The sequence below is a fragment of the Homalodisca vitripennis genome, unplaced genomic scaffold (genome assembly GCF_021130785.1).
Source record: "Homalodisca vitripennis isolate AUS2020 unplaced genomic scaffold, UT_GWSS_2.1 ScUCBcl_1483;HRSCAF=5168, whole genome shotgun sequence".
In the NCBI taxonomy this organism is placed as follows: Eukaryota; Metazoa; Arthropoda; class Insecta; order Hemiptera; family Cicadellidae; genus Homalodisca; species Homalodisca vitripennis.
The window spans coordinates 59,779-82,671 of record NW_025777595.1 but is presented as its reverse complement, the minus strand read 5'-3'; the positions used below and the strand labels follow the sequence as shown (position 1 = coordinate 82,671).

The 22,893-nt window shown below is 33.5% G+C and overlaps 1 protein-coding gene across 1 annotated transcript; it reads right to left on the bottom strand.

The window, feature by feature from the left end:
• Nucleotides 1-583: 583 nt before the first annotated feature.
• On the bottom strand, nt 584-13,932 carry LOC124371469 (putative ferric-chelate reductase 1 homolog). Its single transcript, XM_046829802.1, has 5 exons — nt 13,788-13,932; nt 12,789-12,895; nt 10,655-10,861; nt 3,842-3,933; nt 584-775 (listed from the first exon to the last, which is right to left on the bottom strand). Exons 2-5 carry the CDS (start codon nt 12,891-12,893, stop codon nt 694-696), a joined length of 486 nt encoding a protein of 161 aa, XP_046685758.1. The 5' UTR covers nt 12,894-12,895; nt 13,788-13,932; the 3' UTR covers nt 584-693.
• Between the last annotated feature and the right edge of the window lie 8,961 nt (nt 13,933-22,893).

The following is a 22,893-nucleotide window of genomic DNA, read 5'->3' as shown; positions in this document are numbered from 1 at the left end:
ATATGGTGTTTACAACGTCGTCATACACTCAATTGTGCACCTAATGAGACAATGAGAACAACTCTTCATCTAGACTATATTGTACAGCTCCTAGCCAACTTGTCTGAGCTTATTTGCAGCCTACTGTATGTGTCTCTGTAATGTCGAAAAATGCAAGTTAATTTTGACCGTCTTCATCGCTGTTTTTATGGATCTCTTCTGGCAGGTGTGCAGTCCAGATTGCAGAAGTCAATCAGTAACGGTTTCAGATTTCAGACTCTGCACTAAGTGGAAGGTGAAATTATCGTGTTTTGAAATACTAGTTAAATAATAGAATTTGGAACCTCTAGTTCTGGCACATCTTGTCTCTTATATGTGAATGTAATTATTTAAATACATGCTCTGTATTTCTTTTGAGAACTTAATAGAACCCACTGTTATCTTAATATATCTACGGAAAACTTATGTAACTCATCCTGTACTTACTATTGCAAACGATTTATTATTTTATATAATAACCATGTACCTACCAGATTTTTCCACCCCCACCCACTTATACTAAGGTCTTGAAGGATTTGTCAGGGCTAAATGATAATATATTTTCTTTTATACAACAAAAGCTTTTAATACTTTACAATGAATGTTTAAATTATATTAAATTAGTTTGTATAACTGAAGGAAAGTTTTTATTGCAGATTGAGGACTAAGTGAGGATCAGGCGACGTCAAGGATTACTTGCAATTTTCTCGCAGGATGCCTTACCCAGAAAACTTTCCGGGACTGGGCCACCGTTGCACTGCAAGAAAAACCCTTATTAGAACAATTTTTCTGCACAGGACTGCCTATGATTTCAAATTATTTAGAAAATAAAGTAATAAATAACGTTTATCCGTTATTTTCCATAAATTTTGAAATATAGCACTCAAAGCCACACTCATATCCTCAACATTAGTATTTATTTTGACATCTTCAGCAGACTCCATTTCACAGAAGGTAATTCAAGAGTTAGACTTATATTTCAAATACTCGGTTTCGGATTCGCAATTATTGACAAGATGTTCCAGTGTCTTCCCGTGTCTAAAAGCTGTGCTTAATCTCCTATCTGTACAAAGTAGACGACCTTTATGAGATGCCATAGTGATAAAATAATATAATTTTCCCTTTTCTTAAAATCAAACCCATAAAATCGTGTGTGTCTATAAAGTCAGAGTAGTTATACTACAAGAGCCCGCAAAACACTGCTTTTTCTTTGCATTGCCATGACAAGCTACTCTTCAGAATGATTTTATTTTCAATACTTTACTCTATCGTAGCGCTGTAGGTAGATTTGTAATCTAACTATTGCAGTGTAAATGTTTTGAATTATCTATGTAATATCCATTGATTAAAAAATAAATACAAATATTTTTATCCTCAAGTACCGTATTAATTTTTTGTTGTAGTTTTTTTGTAATGTAAATTTTTTTTTGGTGCTAGAGTCAATTATAATATATCAAAGAACCAATATAACATGATAAAATTGTATTTTAGTACTTTATACTTTAAATATTTAGTTGCCTAGCAACAACTAGATACACTCCAAGCCTACCAGTAAAAAGAATAATGTGGATTATCTGCAATTTGTAAATGTTTTTACATTCTATATACATCATCCATTGGTTAACAAATAAAATACAAATATATTTACCCTCAGGTATTAGGTAAATCGTTTGTATGGGCCTTAGAGTTAATTTTAATATATCAAACTACCATATAAAATGTTGTATAAATTGTATTACCATATATTTAAGGTATTTAGTTGCCTAGCAACAAATAGATATACTTCGACGTCTACCACAAAAAAAAATTATGTGTATCATTAGCTTGCCTTGGCCACTCCCAAATGATAAGGGCTTTAGCACATACTTTCTTGAATTCCTTCAACGTCACTTTCGCTCAAAGTTTCGTAATCAAAATAACCACTCACTCACTTCATGTTTACTTTCATTGGGTATTCTCTCCACATAATTAATAAAACTCTCAGAAAAGAATGCGATCTTTCTCCGCGCTACCATTTCAGAGGGCAACTAATGAAAACAAACAATCAACAGATGAACCGCAAACAACCAGTTTAAAAATCGAACACCTTCTATTTTAAACAAATTATTTATATAGTAGCACAATAATAGACAAATGCAATAATCGACAGAAGACATATTTTTCGACGACAAAATTTCTAACTTTCAAGAGGGGCAGCGCCCGTCATGAGGATGGCAAAGTCAAATCCGTTGATAAGGCCAATCAGAACGAAAGGGGAGGTGTCAGAGGATCAGAAACAACACCACTATTATATACATCTTGTAGATGGGTGGACTTTAACCAAAATTGACAAGCATATTCTATAGAACTAATAATAACCGAGGAATATACTAGGAGCTTTCAAACACCAGAAGATGCCATAAATTAGAATTTGACATGAGCTGGGATCTCTCTGAGACCAGAAACATTTATAGGCTGGGTGCTAGTTGATACCGGGAACTACCAAATGCTCTTGTATCGAAAAGGCCTGGAAGACTCTCTCCAGAGGCCGGAAGCTGCCAGAAACCTCCAGAGGCCGGAAGCTGCCAGAAACAGGGATATCTTTCAGACCATGAGAACTTAGAGGCCGGGAGCCGACAGATGCCTTACACTACCAAAGGCTATAATTTTCGAAAAGACCTGGGCCTGCCAGATGCCCGAGGGTTCTGGAAACCGCGATCTGCCAAATTTCGTTGCCCAAAAAGAGTTAGTGTAATTTACATTACATAGCTCCCCTAAAACAAATATTTTAGAACGGTATAGTTAAATATTCAAGTTTTATTAACTCTAGAGGAAATCTACCTGCTGTAAGCAAGTATGTTTTTATTTTCTGATTTTTGTTCTCAGTGTTTAAGTTAGTCTTGATCTTTTTTCTACATCATGTTCTTGTACTTTTTATTCTTCTTTTAGTGAACGTCAAATGTGTTTTTGGGATTTAAAGGAGGCTTAATAAACCCTTTTTGTAACATAAAAGATTATAATGAGTATTTATGATAATATAGAACAGCCTCGTTACCATCTACGGTTGCATGCCTTAAACTGGATTAATTAAATTTCTGACCACAAATTGGTTTATTAGTTTTATCATAAATGTAATTAAATTTATTTATAATAGTTATTTTATAATTTATCAACAATTTTGTATATAAAACTGTGTTAAAGATTTAACATGAATATTTATTTTCAAATTTATATTTTCTACGTAATTCAAATGGTGCATGGCAGACGGTTATTAGGCGCGTGCTCTAGAATCAATTCTAGTAAGCAGCATATACTATACGCAATTTGTTTTTTTATTATACTACTTTGGCATTTTGCATCAGATGTGGTGTTATCAAGTAGGCCTACGGAATAAGTAAGTTTAAGTTAAAGATAATTGAACAATCCACTGAGAAGGGCTATTCAAGTTTTCTTTGTTTAGATTTGTGTAAAACTTTATACTTGTAGTCAGGTGGTTCATTAACAATGAATAAAATAATATGTGCATTGGAATAGATGATTCTTGTACGACCAGTTTTTCAATGTACTGTTTGTAAAATCTGCCCCGCAACGAATACACAAGTATAATGGAAACAGCTCTTGGGGGAACTGTACTCCTAAAATGAGGAACTTGTACATCCAAGAAAAGTGTCCAACAACTATAATACGCTCTTTGCAGATTTTAGAAACCTGAGAGACTATAGGTGTATGAAACAGATATGTTCTACATTTTAAAAATGCCTTTTTAGCCTGTGAATAACAAACGTATCCTCATAGTAACTATAAACAGATTTAGACAGTCGGTTTCTGAAAAAATTAAACTCACAAGAAAGTGACGTTCCCAACAAAATCCAGATCGGGAAGCCACCGCATGTGAGCGTCAGACTTGGGCTCCGAACTGAGGTGGACAGCAGTGTTCTGCAAAAGTTACACTAGATTGCAGTACACAGTTATACACAATTAGTAACATTTTACTGTACAAACTAAACTTTAATGTCTAACAATGTACCACTTATCGGATTATGCTGAATTCCTGGATCAGGTAAAGGTACCTCATTCGATGACATTGTTGGGTCTTCTTCCTCCGTCTTAAAATCAAACATGTTTATACATAAAAGGCAGAGCCCTCACTCACCCTCTTAAGAAAATTCTAGATACCTCAGAAAGTTTATATACATATAATTGCGTCATGGCTTAAAATAAAAAAACTAAAGCATTTACATGAAAATCAAACATCCATGGTAAAAATACGCGGACTATCGATTTTTTCAACTTTTCGATGTTCTAAGGTAAAATTTTACAGAACGCGTCTTGTTCTTTCAATAGAGATTAAGGTGTTTCGTGAAGATCAACAACCCATAAGGGTTAAAATAGGATTGCATACCTAAAATATTTATACTGTTCTTTTAACTTCCTGATTTCCTACAAAGATGAAATTTAACATACATGTGCCTAATACACTAAACAAAAACAAACAAGATTATGTACTTAGGAGTTGAATAGGTATTAGTCCTATTAGTATTAATAAAATTCATACGGCTATTCATTGAAATATATAGAATATCGTACAGAAACTTGCGTATGTCATTTTTAGTCATAAAACAATTTAACTTTTCAACTTCAGGGTGCAAAACATGCTCTTTAAACTTTAAGTCCAACTATTCTGAAATGATCAGTAGATTTGAATACATGAACACCTTCTAGTTACCATATCTTATAACAAAGCGTGTTATTTAATATAAAAGGGATATGACTATGACATTTTTATTTCATTGGAAAGCGCAAACAAAGCTGCTAGTAACTGCTTGTAATAAATAAATGGCACCGACTTATTTCTCTCTGTTTTTTCTCTCTTTTTGCCTCGATTCTAAATTATAAATATTGGTGTAATACTTACTTGCAGATGTGATTTTCTTTGTTTCACTACTATTTGAGGAGTATATAGTAATTTATCTCGTTTGTTATTGAATGTATAAACTCAATTTGAATATTGCTTTAATTAGTTTTTGGTCGATTATACGTCTACAATTTCACTGGGTATTTTTAACTAATCTTGAGGGCAAATTATAGTTATACCTAGATAAACCAGCTACTATTACATAAGACACACACACACACACACACACACACACACACACACATATATATATATATATTTATTTATTTATTTATTTTATGTTTTACCTTTCCAAGCGCTGAAATTTGCGTGCGCATTGTTAGCCGTTTAAATACTTGGAATGGACCTGTCCTTTTACATGCTTACATTAAACCGATATTAAAAATTACTCTTAAAAACCCGCTTTTTACATAGACTTGTAACAACACAATGAATTAAAAAGTTAATTTAATTCTTAATTTGGTTACACAAAACTCATTTACCAGTTTTCGTAAAGAAAATATGTGATAAATCCGTTTTCTTTGGACGATTTTATTGAGAATATGGAACTGTTTAATACTCCGGTGGTTTTAATTTATTTTAATTTCAATTCGACCAGAAAAATGACCGGAATCACAAACCAATTCATATAAGAGTACATCCTTTACCTTAAGCTTTACAATAAAAAAGCAAAAAAAGGTATAAGGTATAATGTTTAAAGGTATAAGGTAAGCTCTTTTACCTGTAAAGGAGGAATTGAAATATAGTGAATCAGCGGGTTTTAGAACCAGTTCAGAGAGGTCAACACCAATCTTGATTTCTTTAAAAAGCAATGGTACTCTAAGTATATGTGGAGATTATAGGGCAACTTTAAATAAAACTATACAACATTATGTGTTACCCTATTCCGCCAATTTCTTCACATTTTACCAGATAAATCAAGGAAAATACTGTGATAAGTTTGACCTAGCTCCAGCTTATCAACATTTTACAGGTAGACTAAAAGTCTAGGCTAGTTCAGAAACTTATAAAACTCTTAAGAGTGCATTTAATAACAAAATACTACAATTTGATACTAGTTCAGCTCCGGCTATAATCCAACGCTTCATTGAGAATTTACTTTCAGGATTAGACAATATATTTCCCAACTTCGATGATATTCTCTAGAAGCTTCGTCTATATTTTGCTGTAATGCGTCCCTCTAAATAGGGTCACCAACCTTTTCCGCAAAGCCACATTCCTATCAGCATTTGCATGCTCTGTCTGAGGGTCTTGAATTATTAGTGCATTGTAAAATTTCTCAGTTTCTTAAATAATACTATATTCGCGCCATTATTCGGTCAGAATATAATGAGTATGAAACTTGATTGTAACAGTAACTTGATTGATACTGAATCAAGTTACTGCAAGCACCAGGTGATATCCAGGTTACCATGGATACGCGACAAGGCAGAGTTTTACTTCTTTAAGACTCTTTTAACTATACTTTATTAATTTAAAAATTGAAGATCATAGAAGTTTCTGCTGACGGTCTTCCGTGGAAGGATCATACATGAGTGGGGACAGCAGTGCGTTGTGGCCGATGACAACAAACCTGTCACATATGGTGTCCCACAGGGATCTATTTTGGGTACATTAATGATATGAACACAGCACTGACAAAAATAAAGAAAACTATTAAATATGACTTCGTGAAATGTATACTCAATGTAATGTTACTGAGATTAATCAATTATTAAAAACGATGACTTGGACGTTCAGATACAACACTACAGAATAACATACAAGTTCATGATCCTTGATACAGAAAAAACTAAACCCATTCCACGCATTCTAGGCTCTCTCTGTATTATAGACTTCGGACGATAAAATAAATATAAGGTAACAGGACTCTTTTTACTGCGATGCAGTAGTGTGAAGAAGTTGACTACTAATAAAATATCTGGCTGGACTGAATATGCTGTGATTACTTTTTACAAGTTATTTGCATCAGTTATTACACTTAAAATGCAAAATTAACATGATTGGACGATATTGGAGTGATTCATTAACTTGGGTAAAAGAACTCAAAAAATAAGTATTTAATATATTTCCCAAGACATTAATAAGGGTGATATATATATATATATATATATATATATATATAATATATAATATATACCATCTCAAAAATCCTTATAGTGTTGTGATACCGATCACGAATCGTCTTCAGAAGAACTTATATCACTTTTATATAACTCTTTATGGGATCATTAGTTGATTTAAAAACGTACTATAGACTGGCCACATAAATTAAAGGTACACGTGAAATATCTAAGTTCTGAAAAAGAAGTTAAATAAAAACTATGCAGGCTACTATTTTAATTTCTCTACTTTTAACATATAAGAATATCAAATGTCTAAAAACGTAATCAATAAGGATTGATTTGCCAACGAAAAACAACCAAGTTGTTATTTACGCTGCTTGGTTATTGCAAATACACATATTGCATATCAGTTCAGTCATTAAGTGCATGTTTTATACACATTATACACACCATTAACACACATATTTTTTGTGAGTCATGATTTACACGTCGTTTTATTTAATCACAGATTGTATTTATGTGTAATGTTATTTAGTAAATTGAGAAAGAGATTAGATTGCAGATCTAGAAATGTAGTGTTTTCTGATGTTTTGTATTACCCAAAAATTGCCAGTGTTGGTATAAACTCTGGAACATTATCAAACTTTTCTTGTCAAAAAACAAACTTTAAACAAAGGTTTACAGGAATCTTACATCATGTCTTTGTCTTGCCCTCGACGTATTAGTAGTTCGTGTGTGCTTCATTCATTAGTAATATTATATCATTCAAAGTAAAGAACGACCACAACTACGGGGTAAGATTTAGGAACAACCGACTCAAAACTATCGGCTGCTTGTATCGGTGTATTTGTCAGAACTCGGCGTCAGACTAATCAACAGGTTCCCTGAGGCAGCCAAACATTTAAAAAGTTGCTAACAGTTTCATTGCCCGTGTGAAGCGCCACCTGGTACTAAACTCATCTGCTCTGATGATGTAAGTTGGTGATGTGCCGTTGTGAGATTTTAGAATGAATTCAACAAAATTATCGGATATAACTTGTGCTTAGTTGGTTTTATCTGTCAGTAATGTTATGTTCGGCAAGTGTGGCTGATTACACAGGAATAAATTATGTAATAATCATTATTTTTCCAGACATTTTCCTTAGTTCCGTCATACAAGAAAACAATAACACCAAGGTCTGGTATGATGACTGGGTTGGGTTTATTTATTTTCATCAAGATCAGTGGTTCCCAACATGTTTGTCCGCGGACATTTTGACATATACACATGTTCAAAGTTAAGGATAAAATTATTGCGATGGTTAAAAACATGTCCGTTGTGGGCAACAAGAGCAATAAATGCTTTTTTACAAATTTTCTCACTTTAAAAGTATTTTTAGAATCTTCTGATGAGAACTTAAAAAACCAAATAAAGGAAAATATCATTGAACACATTTAAAGATTAGCAACCACCTTTAGGAAATTCTTTTCAGAGCCAGATCCTAATCAAAGTTGGTTTAGAAATCCATCCTGCTTCCCGGAAATTGAAAAGATACAAATTCACTCAGAAGAGGGGCAAGATCAGCTTGTAGACCTGAAAAGCAGTGGGACAATAAAAAAGGTTTTATTAGCGAAATATCGTGGAATTTTGGCTAACAGCACAAGGACTAAAAAGCATTCAGTGATAAGGCAATAAAGGCCCTTCCTTTTCAAACTACCTACCGATGTGAATAGGCATTTTCGACTATGTGCTTCATGAAAAATTAATACAGGAATCGGTTAATATGCAGTATAATTACAGAGTAAAGTGTCAAGTAAGAAGTATCAGAAATCATAAACTCTAAGAACAGGTTTAATGTATCTCACTGACAATGTTTAGAGGTGTGCGTTATCACATTGCTTTGTTTGTACATAATAATTTTATTTTAAGAATATTATTCATTTTCTTAATGTTAAATATTTGTGATCAATACTTTTCTCTGTATATTGAAATTAATACAGATTTAAGATACTTGCTTATACTTCATTAAAACATGAAATTAATAGTATAAAAGTGTATTTAATTTTCGCGCCTAGACGTAGGCTACACATTCCGACATATTGATGGTGTGACGGTGTGTTTCTCAAATAAAAGTTTTAATATAACAGTTGTCAAATAAACTATAATAAACTTGTCCCCGTATCATACTTAAGTTTCGTAAGTAACAGTCTCTACCTTGAATTGAACGGTTAGACAAACCATGAGTTACCTAATAACGAACGTAAGTCAGATTATTATGCGTGTAATCTACCGTTTAAGTTTAAAAATTTAAAAAAAGTGCGTGTAAGTAAATGAGGGGGTCTTAAAAAAATGTTTTTGGGAACCACTGCTAGATGAACTTCCCATAAGATATTGTGAATCCGCATTGGTTTTATGATAAATCTCTGATCGGTTTGATACTTTAGTTTTCTTCTTAGTTAATATTTTTCGGATTGGCAACCAAAGCGGCTTAATTTGACTGATGGGTCAGTAAGTGACATCTCATATATTATCAGTGTGTGATGCAAACATATAAAGGCCACATAATTACCCGTACCGTGAAACCGCCGAAGCAGTTCATGGTGTTGATGTCGAGACGTTAGTAAGTGACATCTCATATATTATCAGTGTGTGATGCAAACTTATAAAGGCCACATAATTACCCGTACCGTGAAATCGCCGAAGCAGTTCATGGTGTTTGATGTCGAGACGTTAGTAAGTGACATCTCATATATTATCAGTGTGTGATACAAACATATAAAGGCCACATAATTACCCGTACCGTGAAACCGCCGAAGCAGTTCATGGTGTTGATGTCGAGACGTTAGTAAGTGACATCTCATATATTATCAGTGTGTGATACAAACATATAAAGGCCACATAACTACCCTTACCGCGAAACCACCGAAGCAGTTCATGGTGTTGATGTCGAGACGTTAGTAAGTGACATCTCATATATTATCAGTGTGTGATACAAACATATAAAGGCCACATAATTACCCGTACCGTGAAACCGCCGAAGCAGTTCATGGTGTTGATGTCGAGACGTTAGTAAGTGACATCTCATATATTATCAGTGTGTGATACAAACATATAAAGGCCACATAATTACCCGTACCGTGAAACCGCCGAAGCAGTTCATGGTGTTGATGTCGAGACGTTAGTAAGTGACATCTCATATATTATCAGTGTGTGATACAAACATATAAAGGCCACATAGTTACCCGTACCGTGAAACCGCCGAAGCAGTTCATGGTGTTGATGTCGAGACGTTAGTAAGTGGCATCTCATATATTATCAGTGTGTGATGCAAACATATAAAGGCCACATAATTACCCTTACCGCGAAACCGCCGAAGCAGTCCATGGTGTTGATGTCGAGACGTTAGTAAGTGGCATCTCATATATTATCAGTGTGTGATGCAAACATATAAAGGCCACATAACTACCCTTACCGCGAAACCACCGAAGCAGTTCATGGTGTTGATGTGGAGACGTTAGTAAGTGGCATCTCATATATTATCAGTGTGTGATGCAAACATATAAAGGCCACATAATTACCCTTACCGCGAAACCGCCGAAGCAGTCCATGGTGTTGATGTCGAGACGTTAGTAAGTGGCATCTCATATATTATCAGTGTGTGATGCAAACATATAAAGGCCACATAACTACCCTTACCGCGAAACCACCGAAGCAGTTCATGGTGTTGATGTCGAGACACCCTGTGTCGAACTGACCGACTGGCAACCCTGAGGCGTCGTCTCGCGCCTGCACCATGAACCCCGTGAAGTGCTGGCTCTCACTGCCCAGGATAGCGAAGTGCGCTGACAACCGGCTCACTATCGTGTCCTTGTGCAGGTAGAATGTGAATGGCGGTGGTCCTTCCTGTAGCATGCCACATCGTCAACTAAATAGAAAGTAATCTCCTAGAACAACGAAAAGAACACTTTTTATTGTTGGTATCATACAATTATTCTATCACTATGCCACCGTGGTCACCGTTGTTATTTGAAAAGAAATTTCACAAATTCCTTAAGTTATCAATATCCTTGTCAATAAGCAGAATTTTATTTTGTGTTTGTCAAAACCCGTTAAGTTGCACTTTTGACAAATTAAATGAAAATTTATGTTTATGTTGCAGATGTTTAAACTTAATTTAATTGCAATATACACTCTACCGTTTTTTGTAATTGCTTTGACATTTTGTTTTTTATATATAACTAGCTGTTTCCCGCGGCTTCGCACGCTTTACCTAAACTTTGCCCGTGTATTTGCACTACTGGTTCATGCACGTACATTTGTATTTTATTATAAAGCGGTCTAATAGTCAAGCTTTAAGTTCCACCATATATTTATCATAAAGACAAACATATATCCTAACTTAGTGCCTGCAAATAGTCTTTAGCAAATTAATATAGGTAACTGTCGTGTAATTGCAGTGTATAATGTGCTGGCGCTTTGAAAACTTTTATATTTTTGCAGCGCCACCTCGTGGTGAGTTTTATAAATGAGTATAGCATATAAACCTTCTCCGTGGAAAAGTACATGTACATTCAAATTTTCATAATGATCGGTCAAATAGTGTACGATTCCATTAAGGACAAACACACAAACATTCATTTTTATATATTATATATAATTCTGTAATTTTTTGACGCTAAAACCAACCAGAGGTGGTTGTGCTTCAATGTAGGATATGGTAATAACAGGAAAAACAAATCTTTTAACATTTTTGAAGTGTAAAACCGAGGGACACAAAATTATGAAACTTTGCACTAGAAGCTATATGCGGTTTTTAACGGGATCAGAAATCTGTTATGTCCAATGAAAAGTTTGAACAATGTTGACTGAGTGTTTTAGTTTCTCTCTGGGCGCAAGATTTGAGTCTATATTTAGAGATTTTACATTGTTTTGTAGTATGCTTTGAATGGTCAGAAAATTCAAATTCCTTCAAAAACGAGACTCGATAAATTGGTGAAAATATTATCCAGACATGAGGCCGAACCTCTAGACTGTTTAGAAGGCAATAAATGTTTAAATTAACTAATTATGGTTGTTTCAGAGAAATCCAAATTAAAATCACAGCCAATGAGAAGTGGTTTGGGAAAACCTATTCTGAACATATAGTTCTCACGTGACGAAGGTATCTTTGATGGTGAAAGGTCTTTTATATAAATTTAAAATTATTAAATGAATGTGTACCTCCTATCGACTGCAATGGTCTTTTTCAATAAACTTTTTATTTAAAAATAGTCTGATCTTATTCTAGAGAGAACGTTTGCTGGAAGAGCTTGTCATACAAAAGTTGTTATACGAATTGAATGATAAATCCTCAGAGAACAGGATACTCCTCTACGCTAACATTACCCGGGAAGAGCTGCACAAATTTGTATTTTGCGAAATCTATTCAGGTGGAGCCTCTGTCGTATGAAGAGTCCTTGTCGCAGGACGATAAATTGCGGATAATTATCGAGGCTACGATGGGACTGAACGATATCCTTTCACAAGTTTTCTTGTATATAAAGCTACAGAACCGAGTGTTATGGTTGTTGACTGAGATTTTCTGACCGAACGTTCTGTGAGTTTCGATTTGAAGGAATACGTAATTATTAATTATTTTACACCAATTTTTGAATAATAGATAGTAAACACAGGAAGAAAAATCTTTCGGTTGGAATATATTTCGCAATATGGTATTTTTCAGTAGGTATTTAACAATATTATAGTTAATATATTTAAAAACTAATGCCATTATGTAAATAAGGTTTAAACATTATTTATAATTTAATAATTATGTACTGGTATCTGAAACCTGAGGACTGCCGCCGTGACTGGGTTCCATGGTCTCACAAGCGTCAGGGGGTTCCGTCTTCACCAGTGTCGCCAACATCACAGACATCATCACCCGAACCAGCATCCCTATGCATTATAATTAATTAGTTTAAGTGTTATATACTGGCGTCGGGAAGCTGCTTCTCCGCCAGTGTCGCCAACATCACAGACATCACCACCCGAACCAGCATCTGTATACATTATAATTAATTAGTTTAAGTATTATGCACTAGTATCTCACACCTGAGGACTAACGCCTTGACTGGGTTCCATGGTCTCACGAGCGTCAGGGGGCGCCGTTTTCGTCAGTGTTGCCAACATCACAGATCCACTCAAAACCATTATCCCCGAGGAATGTTTGTTTTTTATTAAATTTATATTGGTTTTTTTTCAATTTCATTCTATTTTAAATGTTTTCCCTAATCGGGTGAGCCTACGTTCTTTCCAGATACTTTGCTTACCAACTGACGGTTTTTACTTTTAAGAATTCTAATTGATACATATATACTTGAAATATGTTTTATATATGTATGTTCCACACTCTTTTCCTTATAGTGTTTCTTAAAGTGTGTATGCAAAGATTACAAATTGCTTTTTCTACCAAATGACGGGAACTGAGTATCATTGGACTTATTACGACAATGCAGTGCCTGTACTTATTGAACTGTCGTCACAATTCTCCATTATATCGTTCACAGTCAAAATGTGTGCTGTTATTACTAATGTTACGTAGCATACGTAACGAACTTTAGTCATTGTGATGCAATTATATTTTGTAAAACTTTGAATGACTTATTTATAAGTTGCATTTAGATGTATTTTTATTGAATTTTAATACTCAAAATCTTGTTGTACGCTCACCTTTTGTATGTGTAACCTATAACTGTCATTAATAAAACTAAAAGCTTCATTTTAGATAGATTGTTAGTTATTCTGGAAAGGAAACTCAAACATTTATATAATTAACATTAAAACTTACTGTGAGTTGTGAGTAATAAAACTGAGTTGTAGTTACAGATCAGATCGTATACTGAGAGCTCTACAGATCCTCTCGTCTGATATGATATCACTAATAGAGAGATAACAGATTACACTTCCAGTCGCCACGTCACATATCACTCATGTTCATGTTTCATGTCCCATTTGTTTATTTTCATTACTTTTCTATTTGCGTGTCTTAACACAAAATCACAAAATTAAGTTATAACGTCAAAATTGATAAGAAAGCTCATATATGTGCTATATCTGCCGCAACACTCATGATTGATAACGTTCCAAGTTAATTACTTCCGGTTTGTTTGGCAAACAATCCACTTCCACTTTCCCCAGCTTTGAAACGATCTTTTCAAACAATACACAGAATGCTATGTAAATTTGTTCATTAAAACATCTTCTCTTAAATTCGTATATACAGGGTGATTCAAAACTAAACGGCAATCTCTCGGGAGCTTATTCTATAGCTAAAAACAAGTAAAAATGTTTATATAACCATATGCCCGGAAACGCTTCGTTAGCGAGTTACGCCTAGCGAAAGATTTCGCCCGGATTTCAGAGCCCTTGGTGAAGTCAGGCCGTATAAAAATGGTAAAGGTAGTTACAAAGATACAAATACGATTGTTTTTTTATGTTTTTTATATATGACAAATTTATTAAAATTCGTCCCAGAGCTGTAAATGCAATACTTTCAGAGATATCTTACGTAAAACACAAGAATTGGTGCAAAGAAATAACACATTTTTGTGTTTAACGTAAGATTACTTCCATAAATGTTAACTAAAGGTCATTTTTTTCTTAAACAGATTTGTAGAACATTTAATTCTGAAAAGATTCATGTGAGTTACTTAGGAAAAAAATTAATAATAGGTATTGAAATTTAGCTTTATTTAAAAATAAAACAGACGCACAAAAATGCATATTCTTATCTGCATAAAATATTAACTAATGTTTAGGTTGTGAGTTACTAGTGTGAGTTACTAATAATTTGTGGGGAGAAGTCACCGATGCATGCAAATCTATACTTATACTAATTTTATTCACACATTAAGACGTATTTTTCTTCATTCTTTCTTTCCTGTTTATGTACTAATTACTTTCGCACCTGAAGAAGAGGGTGGATTTAAATCCTCAAAACGTTGTTTTATACGTTTGGTAACATATAAAATAGCATATGTCTTAACTCCTGTTATCCTTCCAGGGAGTATTAGTTGATGCACTGCTAGAATATACTAGGCAGAAATACAAATTATCACAAGCTCATTTTTACTCCGAGTCTGCAACTAAAATAGTGCCCTTGTGGTAAGTTTGAAATATTTTTAGTTTTATTTCATTCAGTTTATCACACGAACCCAACATTGCACACGAGGACTTATGTATGCTCACATTATGTATCACGCAATGTATCAACACCTTTACACCCGCTCACAAAAGTTTCCTTTGGAAAGCCATTAGGTCCCTACGTCCTTCTGTTCGCACCAAGTCCAACAAATTATTAACGGCTCTCGATTAGTAATCGTTTATTGTACAAACTGGGTAAAATGTGGAAACAATGATTTTGGAAAGTGCCGCTTGGTTTCACCATTCTCATATAAATAATGACATTTGAGGCTTTCATGTTACTGATTCAGACGCTTTTAACATCTCTGTATGACAAGTTTCGTATAGCATCTCCAGAGCATTCCCTAAACGAGTATTCTCAGAGAACTGTCATCTGGAGATGTCAAAAGAGTCAGAATCAGCGACATGAAAACCTCAACTGTCATTCTATTGATGAGTACGTGAATCCATCCGACAGTTCAACCATCTTCGAATCTTTGTGCGTGGAATCTACTTTCCTTATTACTATACTATACAAGAAAACGTATATTTCTATATATTAATTGAAAACACTAAATTTTAAGTGAATTGATCTTCAATATTACCATGTAAAAATTAAATGGGATGATTCGTAGATTTTCCACATTTCCTCAGATTTCCCTTCCGGTCTTAAATGAATGATTCGACACAATTCTTATCGAATAGTAAGATACAGTTATAACTTTTTTCCATCTATCTAATAATCATGTGAGACAAGTTTGTTATGAATTTTATTTTTCAATAACCCTATTTTCAATACGAATATAGAACAGAACATAACGAAAAAGAAATGCCAATATAAGGAGATGGTAATCGCTTGTTTCAATCTATGTCATATACCCTGTCAAGCCACAAAAACAATTCAGTGGCGATGTTGAATAAGGTCAATTTAAGGATTATCTATGAGTGTGGTTCCGGACAAGAAGTATGTGATTTACTATCCAGTGGTGATGTTGACAAAGGTCAATTCCAGGAAGAACTATGACTGTGATTCCGAACAAGATGTATGTAATTTACTATCCAGTGGTGATGTTGACAAAGGTCGATTCCAGGAAGAAGTATGACTGTAATTCCGAACAAGATGTATGTTGTTTACTATCCAGTGGTGATGTTGTCAAAGTTCAATTCAAGGAAGAACTATGACTGTGATTCTGGACAAGATGTATGAAATTTACTATTCAGTGGTCATGTTAACTCAGGTCAATGTAGGCAAATCTTCTCAAAATGTCTATAATAATCTCCGTGTGAGGAAAACATAAAAAGATGAGCAAATGTGTATTTTAATAGACGTAAAAAGACAACTTAATCAAGCCCATGGATTAACATCAAACGAAATTAGTAAAGAGCAATGATAAAGTTGTGCCCTAGAAGTTCCTCAGTATCATTATTGTTTTATAAATACATATTTGTAATTTTACTTGGTTTTTCAATGTCAGGTACCTTATAGTGTTCTATTGTTGTTTTATTGATACGTACGACTAATTCATTTATAATACTTTTCTCTACCAATCAGTGTTTAAGCTGGCAATTCATAAATCGTCATATATACTAAGTCTTAAAGTTTTATAGTTTAAAGTACAAAACACTATATTATAGTTAATATCTTATTTTGGTGGCCTTGCTAAGAATTATCGATCCAAGAAGTAAGTGCTTGTAGGTTTGCTGCGAATAAACCTGATTATTTACGAGCACAACAACGTACGAAATGTACAGAGAACGCGAGAACTGCCGTTAAAAACTGCCGTTAGGGAGCAGTTAAAATGCAGTCAGGGAAATGCGGCTTCTTTAAACATCAATGTCCTCAAACTGCCGTAGTTTCTCCTCTTTCAAATTGCTTTTTTTACTTCAGATTTAATCTTATTTTATTGCTTATCTGAGTTGATGTTTGTAACTCGTTTTCTAACTATATAATATAAAGTAAATCTTGGCTATTTTATTTTGTAATATTAATAAGAATTTGTAAGTTACTATCTCAGGTTATATTTGCGTTTGATGTGAGTGGTCTGATCGTATCGTAATTATAAAAATTACGATTAAAAATTATAAACTTTGTTTTTATGCCTCAAATATAGTAGATAATACAATGCTTACAATAGAGTAATATCAATTCTATAGAGTTATATACGTTGAGGTGGGAGATCATACATTTTTTTTGTGCACAACTAATGTGTTTGTGCTTTACAATAAAATCAATGTATTTATTTTGTTCAAACATGAACGATACAGTTCGAAGAGTGAATTAATTGTACGCCGCGCCGTCTTAATAGTCAAAGTTTTAACATTGTGATATAACGTACTGGTTTATGTTAAAATCATAACAGAACATTTAATAAAAATACCAGTAATTTTATTAGTAACCAGACAAACCTAAATTATACAGATTATCTTCAGCGGGTCATTATTGCCTGACTTAAACTCACTATACCAAATATTCATCACAGGATGAAAGCAATTACTATCCTCAAATTTTTACACGATATGTGAATTGTTTAGATCAATATAACAGTACAAATTGTTTTTTTAGATTATTGCACTAAGTAAACATAACTTAGTGCTTCGTACACAGAGTCCCGTAAGAAAAAAAAAGATTTTTTATTAAGCATTAGCCAATCTATTGCCCCTTAAAATATTATCGTTGAGCTATAGGACACTAAACAGTGTACTCTGTTTGATATTTTTTGAGCGAGTTGTTTTTAATAATAACAATACATTTTCTGATAACCTTCTATATTATAACCTCATAAACATTGACAATAATGCCATTAGTGTTGTATCCCTTTGGTACTAACGGCTGCTCCACTGCTGAAATTAACTGCTGGAACATTCCCTGGCTTCCACTTTAGCATAACTATTCCAGCTCTTTTTCTATCAGGTACCCATCAATCATATTGGTGACGTAAACAAATCTTCCTCCCCTCGAGTCAATCTAGAGAGAGGTTTCTCGCTTCACTTTGCTACTTACCGAACAGCATTTTCGTGTTACACGCAACACATACAGAGGCGAGACCAGAAATGTTTTTGCATTTTTTTGAAAAGCAATTTTAGATCTTCATGACTTTCCTTAAGTTAAAAAATTAGGTGAAAAGTTAAACAGTATTATTTATTTATCAACGGTATATTCATTTTTCAACAATATAACAAAACAATAAACATATTAAGTACAACAATAACAATGCGAAACACAATAAGCTGCAGTTGCAGACATTACAATACTAATTGTTACAAAATAAACCTATCAAAATGAGGGAGTAGTCTTCAATCACGTGCGATTCGAAAACTGGAGAACAATTCTATTAAAAGTGATGACAATAATTTCTTAAAATTTAGTGGAAAGTTCATACATAGCCAAGGTGTTGAAGTCAAGGCAGAGGAGCAAAGTACTCAGTTTCTATCGTGTTGCCTGCGACCAAAGATATATCTAGAGTGCGAGTTTCCAGTAGGGTGTGTAAATCGATCCGACTGAGATGAGGAGAATCAATAAAATTGATAAGAAGCTTGAAGAGAAATGTGGCGTCCTAAAGTCGTCTTCTATTGTATAAGGACATGAGTCCAAAACGATTAGCAAGGTCCTCAAATGGCACTTAATGATACGGAAAACCAATTCTAATTCCAACAAGGACGCAAACATTTCGACCATAGCTGATTTAGCCGTGTTTCTCTGATTCAGAAAATATACACTGGCAGATACCCGCGGCTTAATACGCAAATTCGGAGGCGATAGCTTTCTTAGTGAAAGCATTTTTGATGTAATATGTTAGAGCCCTACAATTGTTTAAAACAGAAGTATACATATCAGGTACATATTATTTCAGTTTCCATGGTGAGATTCAAAATGTAAAATCGAATTGTTGTATAAATAAATATAAACATATAATTATCGAAAACCTAATTTGGTTAAAAAGTGTCAACTTCTGTCTGTTCAGTTCTAATTTTCTATGTAAGGTATTTTCTAGTTTCATAGTTGAGTTAAACTTGTGCCGCTATCAAAAATATATATATACAAAAAAACCAACTTTGATTACAAAGCGTCTACTCTCGTCTCTTTAAATTAACTTTGTCTAAGATTTTTCAAGTGCCATAGCGATAATTAGCTTAGTTGTCTTAGTAAAAGAAATATATATAACTTACGTACGACTGAAAAGTTACGGTCTAAAAGAGTCGGATACAACCGTATAGTTCACTTTCACTCTAATTTATTTTACGGTTCCACAGTTGAGTTTATGTTGTTGCACTGACCAAGAAACTAAACACATATGTGGGTTTTGGAGTCCAACTTAGTTTTAAAAGCGTTTTTTTGTTTGCGTCTACTTCTGTCGCCTGTATTCTGCTTCTGTTATAAGGGGAAGAGTGTGCCATCCCTTTGCATTTCATTTAACTCCGGTAAAATTGTTAAGGGTTCCAACCAGTCTTGATAACCTTATGTGCAAAACATTCACAGTTTTCTTCATCAAGGTGGGATTCTTAGTACAATGTTATGACAAATCTTAACCAATATGCAAACTTAATTTGTAATAACTTTGTTCCAAATAGTTAAAAAAAATTAAATTACATATTGTAAAGATATATTCCGAGATGAGAATAAACAGATTGATAAAACTCTAACTGAGACCGAATTCAATTACGAGAGCAGTAACTTTGGTCATAATATAAATATCTCCTGTGGACCACTCTGGGAAACTTGGATTAGAAAACTTTGTGGATTGTCCAAATATATTAGCGGTGGGTTAACAAAGTGAAGATGGTGCTCGTATTTCAAGTATTAAGTGAGAAGATAAATAAATATGAAGGTTTGAAACTTTAGTAATTAAATCAACCAATTTTAGAGAACCAATTCCTTTTTTATGAAATAACATTTTAGTATAATGATTTTGATTTTAGAAACCTGAAAAGACCTATAATTGTTGTTTTGTAGTTATTCTTTAAATGACTGGTAGGAACTGTTCTCTATTTATAATCATTCTGAAAATGGGTGTTGCCATTTTACATTTGCAGCTATTCTTTAAATTGCTTATAGTTACAACACTGAATTAGCAGGTAGTCTTCAAATGGTAATATGTAGCATTTTTATTTGTAGATATTCTCTAAATCAATAATATATGGCAGTTTACATTTGCAGATATAGTGTAAATCAATAATAAATGATATTTGGAATTAGTATATATTCTGTAAATTAATAACATCTTGTATTTTGCATTAGCAGATATTGTGTAAAGCAATAATATATGGCATTTTGCACTAGCATATGTACTGTATATCAATAATATATGGTAATTTGCATTATCAGATATTCTGTAAATCAATAATATAATTAATTTTGCTTTATTAAAATATTCTCTAAAGCAATAACATGTAGCATTTTGCATTATTAAATATTCTTTGAATTAATAATGTTTGGGTTTTTACATCTTAACATTTCTGTAAATCCACTATAATTGTCACTTTGTATTCTTGGCTAATACTTGGATTATTTTATTGTAAGCCATTCTATAAATATACATGTCATTGGCAGGAAGTGTGTGAAAGAAGTAAGGAAAAAGTGCGCAAGTTTCTATCGCGTTCTTTGATAAGGACACAACAACTGTATGGTTGCGACGTAGTTAGTTTTTGACTGTATATTTTCGTGCTTGCCATTGGGTTAACCCTCCAAGCAAACACTATACGTTCACAGTTACGTATTGTCAATCAAAACTACCTTGAATAAAAGTGTTATTAGCTCTGCAATAATTCAGCTGTATCAGAAATGTAGCAAACGTTTTAAATTCAATAGATAGACTTTTTATTCTATCTTAGATTATCGAAGTCTTAAAGGCTTTTTGACTCAAAACTTGACAACAGTTATAATGTCTAAAGTTGAAATTATTCATGCAGACCTACATGTCCGGTGTATACACATCGGCAACCTCGTAAATACAATATTGCATGCTAGTGTTATATGTTAGTGTTCGATAAATAAAATGTAAGACCAAGTTTTCTTTTGTCAAAGCCCAAAAATGTACAAAATAGGAATAAGTTATATCATTCCATTAAGTTTAACTCTATTATAGAAAGAAAGATAAGAGTATTAAAGTCAAGGTTTATATACTCTTCCTGCCAAATAAACAGGATACACATTATGCATATGATATAGATCTTTCATTAAATTCATTTACTCCATTTTTATTACATTTTAGTTCGAAAAGGAGAAACTTCAAAAACAAGTTTATAACTACCACTTTGCCTGCGATAATGTCTTGTCAAGTTCAGATAAGTATAAAATATAGTCGCCTCAGCTGCAGATATGATTTAGAACCAATATTCAATGGAACAGTCCCAAATGGAGCGTTAATAATATATTAAATCTTCCCGCTACAAGTGGTATAGACAGGGCCGCGCATGCGCAGCTCATCCCTCTTCCTTTTCTCTCTATGTTACCTTACTCTGTAGGATTTCGTCCACATGCATTTATGTGTGATTAGTATTTTAAACTAATCTATTCATGGTCAACATACAGCACAATACTACTAATTCAAGTATGAAGCTACCCTTTAGTACCAATAAGGATCCTTGAATATGTTGTTTCTTCAAGCATTTTAAAAACTGTTATTTTCGTTAAAATTATAGGTAAATTTAAATTCCACACACAGTGTAGGTCAAAGAATTGTAACTTTTGCGATTTCACAGTTTTCTTTCTACGGATACCAATTCAAATTTAACAGGGAAAACGAAGGGGCTAATTATTTCACAAACATTTTTATCTGTAATCAGTCGTATCATCTTCGGAAACTCAGTATTCAATTCAGACACCACTAACACCATTAAGATAGCGACTTGGTTTTCACCATACAAAAGAAAAGTAGTGATAAATGTTTTATAAGTGTTATTTGTAAAAGAAAATTTGTTTGTAATTTTCATGATACAAGACTCTTATAAATTACCAATGTTAAAGGTTAAGTGTTTCATTTCTGATGTAAAGCTTTAGATTCTACGGTACAATAGGTCTTAGAATAGTTTTTGCGATTGAGAGTAATAAATACTGACTCATACCTTTTTAAATTAAAGAGTTACGTTACTTGTTAAGTGGCTGCTGACATAGTGTGACCAATAATATCTACAGTAGTTGGTACATGTCCTAACATATCTATATAACACCGCCAGTGACACTGCAGGGTGAACTTTTTCTCCGGATATAAAGCAAGCCTCTGGGCTCACTACTGGGTCCACTACTGTTTATATTTATAGGCATTATTCACCTCCACTAAAGTATCCCTTACACTTCGCCATGTTGATGAGTTCCGAATAGAACGAAAACAGGATCAAGTCCAAAGTGGGTTTAGACACCCCCCTCCCCATTTTATTTCCACAAACATGAGTTCGAGAGAAGATCTCAGTCACACACATATTTGTTACCCATATGATATCCGTAACTCCGTAGCGACAAAATCGCTTTCGACGTGTGTCGGTGTAAACTTTATCTTCGAGCTAACGCTCTGACAAAGTTACAATGTTAAATTAATCCTCATAGTTTGTGTGGATTTTCTCTGGCGCTACATTTACGTGATCACTGAAAAAATAATACGAAAACCCATCGGAAATTGATTTAATTTTAAGATTAAAAGAAAACCAGGTGTGATTGTCACCAAATTTCCTTTTTAATCATGTAGGCATCAACATATTTGAAATACATTACTTGTGTTTGAAATAATAATTTCCAGGTACTTTTGATCGTTTACAGACACGACAAAATGTAAATTGTT